Below are 18,425 nucleotides of genomic sequence, written 5' to 3'. Positions count from 1 at the left end.
ACAATATCCGTACATCGAGTTCATTTGCCAGGCTCACTTCATTCTTGCTTGTATTTTTACATGTATATTCATTTTTATTCATTCCTAATATTTTAAAGTTTTAATACTTTATTATTTTATTCATATGTTACTGCTGCTCTCTCTTTATAAAGGGAAGAGAGCAGCAGAAAATGTTTTCTGGGATCTGCGAAAATAAGCCAATAAAGTAAGCAGAGCTATCGCTAATTAACATCTTTCTACTCATTTGCAATACATTTACTACACTATGCAAAAGAAAAGAGAAATTTTGCATATTATATTTGCATTGTAATTTTTTTCAGTCAAGTAACTGCGTGTACAGGTGTCAGTCAGTTGAGTTATATTTTTCTACGAGTGTTCATTAATATGCATCTTTTTTTAAATGAAGTCAAAGAAGAATAATTTTTTTAAAAGACAGGTTTTGATTTTATTATGTTTAAATGATAATTGCCTGCCATTGAAGAAGATTATCCTCGTATTCAACACTAAACACGAGGGTAATCTTCTTGAATGGCAGGCAATTTCAAGTAGAGTGATGTAGGCAAATATCAGAATGGGAAATACCAGAACTGGAGACTTGTTTGTGCCTATGGTCCCACAGAAGGCTCCTAAGGTAGAAGTGGAGGAATTTTTTGAGGCTTTAGAAAAAGCAACTGACACAATGAAAAAAGGAAAGGTTGGTCCTTGTTGGGGATCTGAATAGCAGAGTAGGAAATGATTGTCAGACATATAAAAATATTTTGGGAAAATTTGGAGCAAAGAGCAAAGCTAATAATAATGACAAATAGAGTGCGTTGACTTTTTGTTACATTGATTAGTTTTGGTTCCTTGTGTATTCTTGTCGCTTTATGATGGTCTCGTCCCCTAACAAGCTTTTCATGTGATGTATATTTAGTATTGATAAGCGCCAATTTTCTATATAATGTATAAAATTATAAATAATCTATAATTTTATATATTATTTCATAGTGAAACTGCACTTTCACTATTTAATCTTCTGATTAAGATTTAATGTTATGAAATGTTTAGTTTTAAAATTCCCGTAAGTTTCGTAATTGCAATCTTATTAATAAAATACGGTATAATTTAATATATGTTATTAAAATTTTCTGAATGGCAAATCATTTTTGCACTCTGTCTGAAACAGAAATAAATCTTATTTATAAGCGAAAACAAAAATATTTGTATCGGTGTTTGTCGCTCGAAGCAACCTCCGAAACCTTAGAATTTACTTGATACACATTGAGTTAATTCCGAAAAGGTTTCGGAGATCGCTTCGGGTACGGGAATTTCCGAATCAAATATTCTTGTTTTTGTTTTTAATACTCAGCTTCAACTGAGTAGAAGATATTCTTCAAAACGTCGTCTCACTTAAAATTGGGATCCGTATACTATGACATTTTTGTTTACTTTAAAAACAAATTAAGATATTGAACTTTTTAGGAGGAAGTCTGTTGCAATTTTATAAGCGTTTTGTGGACTTTCTAATTGATATTTCTAATGTATTACAAGATTCAAGCGGATTAAAAAATACTGTTAAAGTTAATTGTAAATGGCTTTTATAAAATATTTAATGGCTTATTGTCGCTTGTTTATAGTTTTTCTGGACACGTTTCTCACTAGAAATTTCTCTAAATTCAGCCATTTTTTTCTTCTTCAAAAGAATAATTTTGCATACAATTATAAACAGCAATTCGGAATTAAATATTTCACAGATGTATAACGAACCGTTTTAATTACCTGGGTTGAGAGCAAGGTGGCCTGTAGATAAGTAAATACTACTTTGGCTGTCCTGTGACTAGGTGTGACAATGACCAACACATATGTAACACCAAGTAAAGGAATAAGAACCAGTAGAGCTTTGGCGGCTTTCCTGAAACAAATAATAATTGGTATATTACTCGTTTATCGTGGATGTGTGCTGCGTTATATATATCCTTATAGCCTGTATATAACAGACGGACATAGAAATGCATTAAAATCCAAACTGTTAGTTATCCTATTTGTGCTTTCTGATAAAGGCAGGAACGCGTCTTGGTAAATAGGATCCGTCTTTTAAATTGTTTTATCCCTTTTTATTCACGATTTTCCATCTTTTTATTTTTATGAAACATGAATTATTATTAAGAGAGACCTCCAGGGAGTCAGAGATTCATCTAGGGAGGCCACATACCACACACACACACACACACACACACACACACACACACACCAGCTATCATATTTATTCCTGTATTCATTCACACTGCCTGAACTCACAACATCCAAAGTGCGTGATCCATTCGAATCACGCACCACTAACGTCAGAAAAAAAATCTAACCCTCATCCTCTTTTTAGTGGCCTTCATTCTCAGCTTCCAAGGATGCCCTCTCTTCCTTTTTCCACCCTCCATAAATTGAAAAATGCCATCATTTGGAATCCTGTATGACCCTTGCAGAAGTTTGTACGTCTTAATCATATCACCCCTCTTTCTCCTGTTTGCTAGTGTCTGTAGCCTACAAATTCTCAATATGTCTTCATAATCAGTATTCCACAATCCTGATATCATTTGTAACTCTCTCCAATATATCAGAATCACAACAGAGACCAGTCCTGCGCACAATAGTCCAAGCGAGGTCTTATGAAGGCCTTGTAAAGAGGCAAAATAACATCCTTATCTTTACATGTGAACGTTCGTTTCAGCATTGCAATTATTTTTGAGTTGTATTTGCAATCTTTGCCACATGGCCCCCGAACTTCAACTTCCTATCTATTAACACCCCAAGATCCCTAGCCTCATCAGTTCTTCTAGCCTAAGCCCACCAGTATAATACGACATTGGATATGTAATCACGCGGAAGTGAATGACTTTATATTTACTGACATTGAACTGACACCCATTTTCCCGTGCCCACAATTCCAGCCTATTCAAATCATTCTGCAAGTTCTGAATATCAACGGCATTCCTGATTACCCCACCTATCTTTGAATCATCAGCAAATAGCTGTAGTAACAAGTGATGTGCCTTGCGGTACACCACTTGTTATTTTTTTTAATTTAATTTAATTTTTTTTTTAAAATCTTTGTACTGGTTATGGGCAGTACTACCCTTACATCACGTTCAGACATCTCGTCGAGACTTGATATAGGCCTAAGCCTTTACAAGTGTTTCACCCTATGCCTGTTCGCGTTATCATAGTAATCATTCCCTGTTGCAACGCCGTGCCACCTGTACGGCCCTCAAGGAAAGAACTTTTATATCCTTCTGCGTAAGCCCAAACTGTTTTAAGTCCTTATATAATTATATGGATAGCGTATCTGCGCTCCATACGCCATGCATGGGGGGAAGATACGCTACCCACGCTAATATTTAATAACCCAAACTAATCTTCTCCAATTTATGCAGCAGTCTTCCATGCTGTATTCTGTCCAAAGCGTTTGAAAAATCCAAACGTATCATGGTATATACATTCCCCTTGTCTAGTTCAATGGTTACATTGTTATAGAATGTGAGCAAGTTGCTAAAACATGACCTTCCATTATTAAACCCATGGTCTTCATTGCAAAGTAGAGATTCACTGTCAACCCATTTCTGAATGCGAGCCCTGAACAATTTTTCCAAAATCTTCACCACCAACCCTGAGATACTAATTGGTCGATAGTTGGATACATTGGTCTTTTCACCACCCTTGTGCAATGGAATTACCATACACTCCTTCCATTCCTGCGGAAGAAACGAAAGATGATTTCATACGAAATCATCTTTCGTATAAAAACATAACGTTGTTTCGATTCTCTCCCCGTCTTTTCCTACCTCATTTTAAACTTTACCACAGAAATCAATAAAAAAAACGTTCATTGAAAATTCTAATTAAACAACTCCCTTGTGTACAGCGGTATCAGATGTATTGTGACTTATCATTGAACGACCTCTTCGTGCTTGGATGAATAACTTGAGCTGTTTGGTTGAAAAAAGCTGAGTTCGAATTCCTTCATGGAGATTCTCGAAACATTTTCGAGTTTTCCAACTTAAGATGAGTTAGTTGTCCTCAAGAGGCGGAGGTGGGGTTGGGGGGATTTACATTGCACAAGACCAACTGATTGCTATCTACATGCAGTTGTATCTTTTTGAGGCGTTAGCCCTGCTTTGGCATCAATGTTAAATACATAAAATGCCTTATTTTGAATGATTTCTTATTGATTTTCATTATTAGGAATTTGCTGATAGGACTCATTTTTATAACATAACCCGAAACACTTCGCATTTACATAATTTTTTGCTTGTCAACAATCACTTGTTTTATATATATGTTACGGTTAAAGTGATAAATCCGGTTATTATTAATAATTACCGGTTAAAGTGAATAATTAGAATTAATCACTTTAACCGGTTAAAGTGAATAATTTCTAGAGGAGTCTGGTAAATGTAATAAAACATGTTTAAAGGTTTTGTATATGGGTTTTCATTCTCAATAGAAATTATAACAGCTTAGTTTAGGTTAGTTTATAATGAAAAAAGTAAGGAAAGTACTTTTGCACGCAATGAAATCAGAAATCAATATAACCTAAACTAACCTGGATGTCGCATGTCGAACCAGAGTGGAGTCATAGTTTGTCGTGGGCAGATTAATGTGGATGAAAGATAAACGTTGTTGTGGGCCGAGCTTAATGATTGCGAGCAGATAAATGAGGATTACAAATAAAAGTTGTTGTTGGTAGATGAATGGGGATAATAGATAAATTAGAGAGGAACTGATCAGTCTTTTCTCCATTGATGAGGAAAGAGGTACAGCAACGACCTTTCTCTATAATCCCCATTCATCTGCCCACAACAACTTTTATTTGTTATTCCCATTTATCTGCTTGCAATCATTAAGCTCGGCCCACAACAACGTTTATATTTCTTCTCCATTAATTAGTTTTGGTTAGGTTAGGTTAGTTTATAATGATTTCTGATTTCATCGAGTGCAGAAGAAGTACTTTCCTTACTTTTTTCCATTATAAACTAACCTAAGCTGTTATAATTTTTATTGAGAATGAAAACCTATATACAAAACCTATAAACATGTTTTTATTACATGTGCCAGACTCCTCACTTTAACCGGTTAACGTGATTAATTCTCGTAAATTATTCACTTTAACCGGTAATTATTAATAATAACCGGATTTATCACTTTAACCGTAACACACACACATACATATATATTTTTTTCTCTTTTATTTGTGAACATGGAGAATAAAATCGATAATTGTGGATGATTAAGAATGAGAAAATTTGGAAGTCGTTGGACATAATGAGATGATCCAAATGCGAAAAGCTAGAAACGTAGACCTTGTATCATTCAGCGTCAACATGTCTGGCGTTGAAGCGTTTTAAATTATTATTTTTATTTATAAAAGCATCGTCTTTTTCTCCAAAAAATAATAGTTTAATAGTTAATCATAGATATGATATCTACAGTACTATAAATATAGAAGATACAGTTGTTTGGAAAAATTAAATAAGAAGGCGAACATTAACTTACCTGTATTGCTGGGACTCAACGGTATTGGCGGCACGAAGTTTGGTAATTAAAACCCACATGATTTTTCCCAGAAAGAAGATATTTACCTATAATTAGAAAATTGTCAGTATTACATACACTAGAACAATTGTATTTAGTCATTTTGTATATATTTCACGAAAAGGGAGACAGAAAAATAATCAAGTATAAAAAGGAGAAATTTTTGTTTCAAGCTTTTATTGCAGGAAACGACAAATACAGTCAAGGAAAAGTCAGAATTAGCCTAGTTACAATATTACGTCGAAACCTGTATGCATGTACCTTTTTTCTTCCCTGATTTGCATCCCACCTATGAAAACACGTTGTTACAGATGTACAGTCCTCCTATCCTTCTTTTTTCCTTTATACTTCCATTCCGTATAAAGCCTCTCCTATCATGCACAAATGTACACGCACGATGCCAGTGTTATACTTTCAGGAACATCACGTGGATGGAATTGATATATAAATTCATTATTGTTTTCGATTAGGGGATTCACAAGCTTTTTACATATTGAAGTCGCAGTGCTGCATATTCTTGCCATATGCTGTTACGAACACAATCTCCAACAGGCCTGCGATTGTAGTCTGGTGCACTGTAGTCATTATTGTATAGTTTCGTCTTGATTGCAGGAATTTCTTTGTCAGATTCATAAATGTAAATTTTCGTGCATGCGTAGTTTAATCAGATTTATTTTAAAACGATGCTGTGGTTATGTTAAATATGTTTATCAGAATTCGGAAGATATTTTGTTTTCGAAATCACTCCTGCAACAACTCTAGGTCGAATTAATAGTTTATTCTAATAGTTCTTTGGTTGGGTGATGGCTGCATTCACATAGCATTAGTATTTTTATAAGTAGATGTATCACTGTTAATCTGATAGCCGCATAGCGGACTTGAGTAAAGAAGATAGTGGATCAACGAAGCATGTCTGTATATGCGGTGCCATCTTCTTCATTTAAGTATCACTGATAGTGAAAAATAAAATATTTTTCAATATCAGTGATATTTCTCAACAATTTTTGAAATGAATTAAATATATTATGAATTTTATTTTGATTGCGGTGAAACGCAGTATTGAGATAGTTTGAGACAGAGAACAATGCACGTTTCCTTCACTAAATTCAAGAACTGCTTCTTTGACGATAGTCTCATTGAAAACTAAGCTACTCAAGTTAGATGATTATAAGTACCTGGAGGAGGTAATAAAGAAACGAAACACTAATTGGAAAAGTATAGCAAGTAATACTTTTTTGAGAACCTAAAACGCTAAGTAAAACGAGAAACGTGCATGGAGACCTAATCAGGAAGAAAAAAAAAATTAATCAAAGCAAGGACCAAAAACGAAAACTGTGGTAGCTCAAATTTCTTCAGACACGAAGTTTATAACAAAAGAAACAATGAAGGTACGTAAAACAAGTAAGAAAATTATTGCAGCCAATTAAAAAAAAAGGCTATCTCTTGTATAGCAACGCTATTCATTAATCATAACAATTGAATCTTGAGTCGTTTTTGTCCTACTGTAAACATAACTCTGGTTTGTCTACCGTTTTGTCATTTTAATGGCAAAAAGTAGACAAAATGAAATGACAATACTGTATATATTAGTGATTCTGTTTATTCAATTCCATCAAACCAAAGAAAAGGTATTATTATAATTCTGAATCGATTTGCCAATAAAAATAATGGAATTAGTGAAAAAAACATTAAAATAAAGATGAATCTCACCAATCAGGCGTGAACTGGTTGAAGAATAAAAATTACAGCATTCCAATATGTTGCAAGCAAAATACGCGTAGCAGGTTCTTCTAATTCTTTACATGCAAAAATAGTTTTTGAAAATGTTCTTCCTAGTTAAATTTTTTACTGTTACCATTTTCTTCATTTTCTCTCGAACTGTTATTGGGGTTGGTAATAGATGTTGCGATCATTCCGAGAACTAAAGCAAACAAAACAAAAAAAACTAGTTGTGTAAAAACATTGTTAAGATAACTCTTAACGCGCTTATGAAATGTTGATCCATCTCTTTGGCTTCTGTATTCTAGACATTTTGATTTCCTAATTCTACCACTAGGAATGGTTTCGATTGAAGTCAAAATTAAAACGACGTGGAAAATCTTAATGCACATCCTAAATGCCAAATTTCATAAAATTACATGGACACATGGTGAATTATCAGTATTAGTTCGAATTGTTTTGATGCATTTTGGGAATAAAAATTAACAAAAACTGAACGCGTGGGACATATTCGTGTGCACATTAAATGCCGAATGTTGTTACATTTCCTCCATCTACAGTAGCATTATTGCAATATATAATTTTGTCAGGTTTTAGTCCTTTCCATAAACCTCGGCAAGATTTCAAAATACCAAATTTCAATAACATCTGGTCCGAATTGTCCTGAAATAACTTACATGCCGACTGGCATACAGACGCAACGATTCTAATAGTTAATTCATTTTACCAGACGCGTCTGAAAACACAAAAATTATCTGAAGTGATGAATAGCGCATAATGTTCATGATTATAAATGGTTGAGGAGGTTTAGGTTAACGAGAAAATGTATTCGCCTGTAATTAATAAAATGTATAATGGATACAGATGGAAGAATTGTCTTTCTCTGAAAAATAATTTTATTTTGGTGACAGATTTTCTAAACGAAATCAAAGAGAGAGAGAGCGAGAGAAAGCAGGGTGTCTAATTCTGGTATCAAAATGTCTTGTGAAACTTTCAGGATGACCTGCAGAAAAGTGGAAGAGGTTTCAAATTTGGATATTCGTCGTAAGAGTACCTGAAATTTATGTGAAAGCAAATAGAATACACTTCTCGTTTATAAGTCGTTCTTATGAAAGGAAATGCTAAATAGTCCAGAAATCACCAAGAAAGAAACAAGTTTGATATTCATCATCCATATGTTCACTGGGCATCAACAGATACCGTATGGTCACTCCGATGCTCGGTGATGTGCCACACCAGGCCTCACCATGTAGTCCTGTTATACGCTTTTCTGGAGGCTTCAACTCTCTGAAGATCAGTCGCTCCACACACATCATCTCTCCATCTCATTGACGGTCTTCCTCTTTTTCCAGGAATTTTATCTTCTATTACTATTCTGAGAAGTACGCGTTCTATCCTTTCAATGTGTCCAAAATATTTTAACTTTCTTCTGTCATTATCCTTAAGCAGCCTTAAAGTTCTGCTGATCTTTTTCTAACACCCATTCATTTGTATACCTTTCAATATATGATATCCTCAACAGAATTCTGTAGCACCACATCTCAAAAGCAGCGATCCTTTTCTCATCTGACTTCTTTAGTTCGATGTCCATAAGTCGCTGTTGGAAAAACAACTGAATCCAAAATCCTCAACTTTTTTCCCATGGAGATAGATCCATCCTTCCAGATTTTCGACAAGTCTCTGACTATTGTTTTAGCTATTCCTATTCTTTTGATGTCTTCTGAACAGCAATTCTTCACATTAATAATGGATCCCAGGTACTCAAACTTGCTGACTTCCTCAATTCTTTCTCCGTTAAGGTACACTTGTTTCTCAAGAGCTTCTCTGTGTGTATTTCCTTTGAGAACCATAATCTTTGTCTTGCTAGGATTGAGTTGAAGTCCTCTGTTATTACTGATCCTGTTAACTTTGTCAAACATTAGTGCTAGTTCTTCCATGTCATTACAAAGGGTACTGTTTCATCAGCATACCTCAGATTACTGATCAATCTACCTCCTATCCTAATTCCTGTCATGAGCTCATCCAATGCTTCATGCATGATGTCCTCCGTATATATACTAAACAAGTGAGGAGAAAGTAAACATCCTTGTTGAACTCCTTTTCCAACTTGAAGCCAGTCATTCAATCAAACACCTGTTCTTATCATGGCTTCTTGCTCCTTATACAAGTTGGCTATCAACCTGATAGTGTGTTGAGGAAAACCCATTCTTTTTATTACTTCCCACAGTTTCACATGCTCAACACAGTCAAAAGCTTTAGAGTAGCCTAAGAAACACATTACCAGAGGGTGTCTGAATTCTTTAGTTTTTTATATGATCTCTCTAAGGCAAAGGATCTGATCTCTGGTGCTCTTACCTTTCTTAAAACCTACTTGTTCCTCGGGCATCTCTGCCTCAACTTTGGCCTCAATACTATTTAGCATGATCTTCAATAAAATTTTGCTTGCATGAGATATTAAACTAACAGTTCTGTAGTTCTTGCATGCCTTCACATCACCTTTCTTATGTAGTGGTATGAAAACCGACTTCTTCCAGTCTCTGGGCTCCTGTCTCCCATAGCCTTGTAATCAGTCAGTCAGGGAAACGCTCTTATCCCTCCATCCCCTGTGGCCTTAATTAACTCTGCTGGGATCCCATCTGCACCTGGGGGTCTTTATTGCTATTAAGCTGCTTAACTGCTCTTCCAACTTCATGGCTAAGTGGAGGTGGTTTCAAATAAGAATTTTCCTGGTGTGAGAGTTTCTCCAAATTTACTTTATATACTGTTTGGTACAGTTCCTCACAGTATTCTTTCCATTTGTTTTTGATTTACGATTCTTCTGTTAGTAATTCTCCATTTCTGTCTTTGATGTGGTTCAATTTGTGCTTAAACTTGTGCTTTAGGTCACGAACTAAATAAAACAACCTTTTATAATTGTCTCCTCATCTGGAACTCTCTCTTTACATTTATATTAGATAGAACTTTTCCTTGTCCTGCTTGGCGGCTCTTCTGACTTCTCTATGTAGTCTCTTATATTCTTCAGTTGGAAAATAACAAAGAGAGTCTATCGTCTCTCTTTGTTATTTTCCAACCTCCTTCTTTTGGTTAGTTCCCATCTGAATCTGATATCCATCGGTCTCTTGGACTTCTTATTGGGCCGAGATACTTCATCACCTTGACTCCTTCCCAAAGCATTTCTGGTGAGTTCCTCTCGTTAGTCTCCAAAAATCATCCAACCGAGTTGATGTTTCTTCTGTGAATCCACTAGGAATTTCTCTAACATCCAATCTAGTGGGCTGTGCCTAATCTGGAAGTTTTCAGAGTCTCAGTATTACTTTGGTTCTTACTATCTGATGATCTGTACCACAATCTGCTCCAGTGCACATCAGAGATGCTGGTCTTCTAATGAATCTGGTGCCTTGACCTATCAGTGTCAAATATCCAAGTATAATCCGTCGAGGGTGTTTCTGAAAGCAGTTATTGGTAATAACTAGTCTGTTAGCATGGGCAAATTCTAACAGTCAGTCTTTCACGTTATGTTTCACCCAGACCAAATATGCCACTCTCCGGCCTGACTGGTATACCCTTTCTCACTTTTGCATTTAAGTCCCCTAAGATGTAAAGTATGTCTCTCCTTGGTAGGAATAAGTCCAAAACAGTCTGTAAGTTTTCATAGAATTCCTCACTCTCTTCTTCAGGCCTATCTATGTGAGGTGCTTAAACTATCACGATTGGTAGGCCGAGTCTTAAATGTAATAGAAATAACCTATCATTAACGGGATTATAATCAAGAATGCTTCTTGTCTGAGCTGTCTTCAGTATCACAGCTACTCCATGATGCTTTGAGTCACCACCCGAGTAAACAACTAGCTTACCACCCTGTCTTTTGAAGTGATCTTCTCCAGTCCATCTGTCTGTGTAATTCCCAGGATGTCAATTTTATACCTGTCCATTTCTTTATGCTATTAGCTATATTTAATTAACGAGTTTTTTGGGTTTTTTTTAAAAAACACTGTTTAACATTTTGGTATTTAAAAGAAATACAGAAAATTTGTAACAGTTTGTTGAACAATCTCTAGGTAGACAAAAGCGAAGCTATGCTGGCAGGCTGGTTTATATCTGTCGTTGTATCTCATAGCCAATTGGTTTGATATCACACAGCATGTGAATTTTTAATTTCATTCATGTAAATTCACTGTAGCAGACATTTACTGGAGCCTGCAGGCTTACACGCTCGCACTTAACTGGGTTCAGTACATTTAAAGAGGCTTTTTAACTGAAGGTCGGTTAGCTGGTTAGCTTATACGGAAAATGTCAGAGCACGTGTATTTAACAGACGTAATGTAATGGCCTCTATAACTCAACATGCTTCACCTGAATTCCAGCATTTCCCAACTCAATATTTAGTTGTCTGTATTGGAGATATGAAAATCCATTATATTAGCAGAAGTTCAGAGATAGGTGAAACTGGTTAAGTGCCACTTAACGTTTGTTTTTATGTAAGATTTCGACTTGATTGACGGATGGATTTTGAAAGGAAGGATATACAATAGCAACATCAAGTGTCAGATTTGTTAGATTTATAGTAGAAATTCCCTATAACGTCTTCAACATGAAAAAATAAAATTCTATTGGAAATTACATATCTGATTTAAAATGAAAATTATATGTCACAATTCCTGCAGAAGAGGTTTATGAGAATTATCCTATTCTACTGAATTCGTAACTAACTATATCCATTATGTTACTTTGCTTAAGTGATGAATTTTAAAGACTTAGTCCGATTAAAAAAATCCAACACTTTAAGCAAAACCTGATAATGAGAAATTCCATTTTTGAAAGTTGCACAGCGAGTCTGCTGTGTGTATATAAGACAGGAGAAGCGCAAGTCACGTTTATAAAGCCTCAGAGACAGATGGATACCATTTTGAAATAATTTATTACTGAAGCACTCTTGCATACGAGGGCACCTGAAACAAATGAAGAGACAATGAATGTGACAGAAGAAATACTAAAGAATTCTCTGAACTACTTACTTCCGATACAAATCTCAACTACCTTCAAAGTATAAGATACCTATAAATATAACTTAATCTCGTTTGTTCCCCGTTAGTGGCTGTCGTTATATATTCTTTGAAACAGAGGAAGTTTCATTCATCACAGCAGACTTTAAATCGAAGACATATATTGGCTCATGATTGGAAAACGTGACTTTAGTATTTCATTTTTTATTTCAAGGAGTGGGAAATTGACTCCTTCACGGGCTTATAGTTTTTATTGCAAAAATTCTTATAACTTAACACTGTAAGAATCCGAGATCTGCAATAAAAGACACTAGTGTTTCTGAATATTAGCGCATTTTATTAGTTCCTCTCGTCAAAGAAGTACTAAGTCTATTGTGCTTTCTTCGACTAAGATTATTTTCTACACTGTTTTACTTCATTTGCACAACTACATGAAATCGACACAGACTAATGTGATACAAGAAGTATTCATTAACCTCATTTCTTATGAGTCGCATACAGAACTGCTACTTGATATTTTGACATCTTGAAGCCGTCAGCAGATATCGCGATAACCTTGTAGTCGTCTGTCCAATATTTAAACTAGCATCGTAGCATTACAGTGTATCTGAGGCCTATATAATCAAGCCTGTCCTCCTCACAAACAGGAGCTGGAAACTACGCTAAATATATCTTTCAATGTCATGAAATTAAAACAAGAAGGTTGTTCCACCAAAGAGTAAAGAGAAAGCTACAAATTACTGCGCAGTTGAAGAGAAACATTCATGTCACGTGCGTGACATGAATGTTTAACCTCCATGTGAAATTCACGGGCTCTGCATGCAACCTCACTTTAAAGAAATGCCGCGCGTTCTGCTGTCGTATAGTAAGTTCAAAGTTTTTCCGAAGCAGGGAGTTCATACCCAACAACAGTGAAAGACGCATAAATGCAAACGAAGCATGGTGACCGGAACAGAGCCATAATCGCGTTGAGATTAATTGCTCAGCGAGATCCAGTAATAAGAAATCTAAACAGAGGCCTCGGCATTAGCCAGGAGGAAACAGCACTTCGTGTTGAAGCAACGTTAAGCAGTGGATGCTTTCATCCTGTGTGAGATCGCCATCCTGGGTATTGGGCCTTGAAGTAGCTGGGAAAAAATAAGGTTCACGCGCGATCCTAGCGCACGCCTCCCAGGATAAAATAGGTTCCACGGACGGTAGTAATGTGTTGTTGGTTCACAGCTTTTCATTTGTGGATTCGCATAAAACGAAATTGTATCCACTGCTTGTTCAAGGAGTTATTTTAGGTTCGAAGCTACAGAACGGTTTGACCTTTTCAGAGAAATACTGATTCAGTGAACAAGTGGAGTCCGTTAATGAATGGTGTATTTGTTATTTGAAGATTATCACAATGCATAATAACGGAAAATAATTTAATGATTGGCGAAATAAGAGCAACAACAGCAATGTATATTAGGTTTATATAAACGTGAGCTTACCATCAAAACGAAAACAACTGGACACACGAAAATGTAATCGTAAATGTCTCTAGTTTGCCACGGACAACTGAAAGAGAAAGTTGTTACAATTTATTTTTTATTATCATGGAAAAGATGATAAAAATGGCAAAATTCATTTCTATTAGAGCTAGAAATATGAGGTAGTCTAATTTTTTTTAGTCAAGTATATATATATATATAGTGTATATATACTCGTGTGTGTGTGTGTGTGTGTGTGTATAGAATTATATTTAGATAAATCCAAAATGACTACATAATCTGGAGGCAGTAATTGAATAGCGATTTGAAATGTTGGATTAAAATAATTTAAAAGGCTTAGGATTCGCAACTGCATATATTGTACAGGGTGTCCCAGAATTAGCTATTTCTATGAAATCAGACAAATCTATTAAAAACGGACATAATTTCATTCTTATTATCTAATTATGATACAAAAGCAGATTTATAAATCATTAGTCAAATCTTTATTGAGAACTTCCAACATGTGCTCCATCTGTATCCTTTCAGATTTCAAATCTGTCTATCCTTAGCGTTGCGAAACACATTTTGAAGCATTTCAGGAGGTGCCCTGAAATGTTTCGGACAATTAGTGGTGCATAATGATGTTGTGCCACATCTTGTAGAAACAAAGCATTATCAAGAATACCATCATCAAGAAGCTGTGGTTCGAGAAACTGCTTTAGCATATGAAGGTGCCTGTTACAGATGCTTCCCGAAAGAAAAACGGGCTCTAAATTTTGGATTTAGTCATTCCATGCCACACGTTAACTTTTGGAGAGTCTCTTGACCACTCTATGACTTCGGGTGGTTTTTCATTGGACCAGAAACCATAATTGTGTCGATTTTGACTTTATCACACGTGTAGAAAGTCGCCTCATCGCTGAATAAGATGTTATCCAATAAATCTCCGTTTTCAATCTGATCCAGAAATTCTGCACCCTCGCTGCTCGATTTGAACAATCCTCTTCATTTTGGGCATGCAGTACCCGAATGTGATAAGCCTTTTTCATCAGTGTCGAACGCAAGATTCTATGAACTGTTGTTTTGGATATGTTATTAGGGTTAGGGTTCTAAAAAGGAGATGAAAATAAAATTATGGAATAATTTAGAAATGTTTACATTTATAACACACATTTAATTATATGGAGTTTCCTCCCTTTTTCTCCCCCGTCCCTATTGGGGCGAGTTGAGCCCCCTCATGGGGGGGGGTTGCCTGCTTGCGGGATGAAAATCCCCAGATAAACTGGAGAAAAAACGCTACTGTCCACGCCCAAGACCGGCTAACTTGGCTATGGGTGAGGAAGATCCTTAAGCTCCTCACGTCGCTGACGGGAATCGAACCTAGGACCCTCCTTCCCCAGGCATATGGTTGCGAAGCGCATAGCCACCAGGCTAACCGTGCGGACATCACATGTATTAAACATGATAAACATCAATACACATGAGTTTTTAAAAAATTCGTCCCGTTTCACTGATATAGATAGCTAATTCTGGGACACCCTGCATATGACTTTGATTATTAAGGATTATTTTTTTTAATCATCAGCACACATTTATTCTGAGTGAATTTCATGAATTTATTCATTATGCATATCTCCAAACAAGTAAATTTTATAATAATTTTTTTTACTGATCATATAAAATCTTTTCACATTCGATTGTTGTTAGTTTCAATTTATATTGGAAATATACTGTTGTATTTACATGTATACTAAACTGGTACATTAACCGGTACATCTTCGTTATTTCCTTTACTGAGCATTTATACACCTAATACACAGCATTGGGGTGCTTAGGGTCAAAGCTGTATAACTGAGAGGAGACCTCCACATATCCTTTAAAGGAATGTGGAGAACCGACCAGGACTTCTGACCTAATGTCCAATCCTCACCTTCTCGTGGTTCACCCTGTTGGGTATCTGCCTGGATACTGAACGAACGAGGATGGGCTGGAAATTTGATATTTAGCCGACCAAATTGTATTCTTATTGGCTTAAACCATAATAGTAAATGATGGTACAACATGATAGAATTTCATGCCGGCAGTGGCGTCTCCCGGTTAAACAAAGCCCCCGTTGTTTTTGCCACGGAACCAGGGCGAACAGCGACAAGTCAGCTACTGGAACAAATCCTAAAACATACCCCAACAAAAGCAACTGACACAATGAAAAATGAAAAGTTGGTTTTTGTTGGGGATCTAAATAGCAGAGTAGGAAATGATTGTGAGACATACAAAAATATTTTGGGAAAATTTGGAGAAAAGAGCAAAGCTAATAATAATAGCAGATACTTGTTGGATTTCTGCTCAGGACATGGACTAGTTATTACTAACACCATGTTCCAACATAAAAATGTGCACAAATTCACATGGAGAGAAGAGGTAAGAAAAGTCCCATTGACTATGTTATTGTTGATAGTGATGTTTTCTCCCTGGTGCAGGACACCAGAGTGTACAGAGGATTTGAAATTGGAAGTGATCACTATTTAGTCTTGAGCAGGATAAAATTGAATTTCATATTGAAAAGAATAACATGTAAGAAAGTTTTAAAACGAATAAAAGTTGAGTAGCTTTCAGATGTGAACTGTAGACTAAAATATACAAACATTATTCAATAAAAAATGAAAGGGTTTGAGAACAGGAATCAAACCTTGGAGATTCAGTGGCAATCTCTGAAGAAAACATTGATTGATTCTGCCAGAGCGGCATGTGGTGGGGTTGTTTGCAGGGATAGAAAAATCAGAACTACCTGGTGGACACAGGAAGTTAAAGAGGCAGTGAAGGAAAAGAAGAAAGCATATCAAAAGTTCCTGTCAAATAAGTCAGCTTGTGCTCTTAGAGAATACAGAGACAAATGTAAGAAAGCCAAACACTGTGTAAAACTAGCTAAGCAAAAGTCATGGGAAGACTTTGGTAAGAACATAGAAAATAAATATCAAGAAGGTGGCAGGATATTCTGGAGATTGTTGAAGCTTAGGAATGGAGGAAAGAGTGCTGTAAAAAGAATTAGAGATGATAAAGGTGATATGAAAACTAAAGAAAAAGATATCCTTCAAGTATCGGGTAATTACTTCAAAAAATTGCTAAATGAAACAAGCAGTGATGACAGCATAGTGATAAAAACACCCAGATATGTAATCAGGAATATATATCCATTCTTGAAGTAGAAAAAGCCATCAAAAGTATGAAACGTGGAAAGGCAGCTGGAGTAGATGATATTAGACCAGGAATGCTCAAGTATGGAGGTATAAAAGTTTTACAGTGGCTGCACTCCATAGTTCAGAGGGCCTGGACAGAAGGACGAATTCCAGATGATTGGAGTAGAGCTCTCATAGTACTCATATATAAAAAGGGAAATAAAACTGATTGCGAGAAGTACAGAGGTATTTCTCTACTGAGTGTTCCTGGTAAGATGTATGCCAGTGTACTTGAGAAACGGTTGAGAAGGATTGTGGAAGAGAAGATTGGTGAGGAACAAGCTGGATTCAGGCCAAATAGAGGCTGTCAGGATCAGATCTTCACTTTACGACAAATAGTTGAGAAAGCATGGGAATATAACAAAGATCTGTATTTAAGGTTTGTCGATCTGGAAAAGGCATATGACAAGGTGCCAAGAGAGAAGCTATTCAATAGGCTACACTTATATGGCGTCAGTGGAGCTTATATCAAACAATACTTAGTCTTTATTTGAGTTCTAAGTCAGCAGTTAGAATTGAAGGAAGTACAGGAAGATGGTTTAATGTTAAATCTGGTGTGAGACAAGGATGCACATTATGAAGGAAAGTGGTAATAAACATGATATCAGAATTGGAGATGTTAATGTCAGCTCTTTGCTTTATGCAGACAATGTTATACTTCTAAATAAATCTTGCAGACTACAAGTCTGCAAGATTCCCTGACTAAATTGAATAACTGTTGTAATAGATATGGTATGACGATCAGCATTAAAAAGACAGACAATGAAAATAGATTGAATTGTTGAAAATGTCAACTGTGTTTTGAATGGGGAACATGTGGAACAATTAAAACATTTCAGCTATTTGGGCACAATTTTTACTAAAGATGGTAAATTAAATATAGAAATAGACAACAGAATCAGCAAAGCTGGTATGGTGGGAAGTCAAGTGAATAAATTCATATGGAATAAGAGAGAAATTAGTCGGAACACTAAATTAGCTGTATACACGACAGTGTTCAAACCAGTTTTAACTTACGGATCTGAGCTGGATCAGAAGTAAAACACTTGACCAAAGACTAGAGACCACAGATATGAGAGTCCTGAGAAAGATTAGAGGCGTGAACAGATGGCATCAATGGCAATATCATATTAAAAACGAGGATATTAGGAAAGAACTTGACATTGTCAGCATCCAGGAATGCGTTAGCAGAGCTAATCTCAGGTGGTATGGTCACCTAAACAGAATGGGCGAGGAAAGATTAGCAAAACGAGTGTTCCCTGCCAGGTTGGCAGCAAAACTACCCAGAGGAAGACTAACAAGTTATAGATGGATTGATACGGTACAGTGTGCCTTAGACGATAGAAATATAAGATCTGATAATGTTGGAGTCTTGACAAGTAACAGACTGATGTGGAGGAAAATACGTAGTTAGCAATGATGTAAATTTTTCATGTAGTGCTATCATA

The 18,425-nt window shown here is 35.9% G+C and overlaps 1 protein-coding gene across 1 annotated transcript in view; it reads right to left on the bottom strand.

The window, feature by feature from the left end:
- LOC150105286 (diuretic hormone receptor-like) overlaps positions 1-18,425 on the bottom strand; it is a 100,914-nt gene that overhangs the window by 6,928 nt on the left and 75,561 nt on the right. The window contains exons 10-13 of the mRNA XM_090393924.1: positions 17,576-17,613; positions 13,763-13,829; positions 5,524-5,609; positions 1,759-1,891 (exon numbers count right to left, since the gene is read on the bottom strand). Of these exons, the coding sequence (XP_090250050.1) occupies positions 1,759-1,891; positions 5,524-5,609; positions 13,763-13,829; positions 17,576-17,613 (324 nt within the window). The remainder of the gene's footprint in view (positions 1-1,758; positions 1,892-5,523; positions 5,610-13,762; positions 13,830-17,575; positions 17,614-18,425) is intronic.

This window comes from Typopeltis vanoorti, chromosome 6, assembly GCF_054136105.1.
Source record: "Typopeltis vanoorti isolate ZY-2024b chromosome 6, IOZ_Tvanoo_1.0, whole genome shotgun sequence".
Lineage (NCBI taxonomy): Eukaryota > Metazoa > Arthropoda > Arachnida > Uropygi > Thelyphonidae > Typopeltis > Typopeltis vanoorti.
The sequence above is the reverse complement of the archived record's forward strand: the minus strand, read 5'-3'. Positions and strand labels throughout refer to the sequence as shown.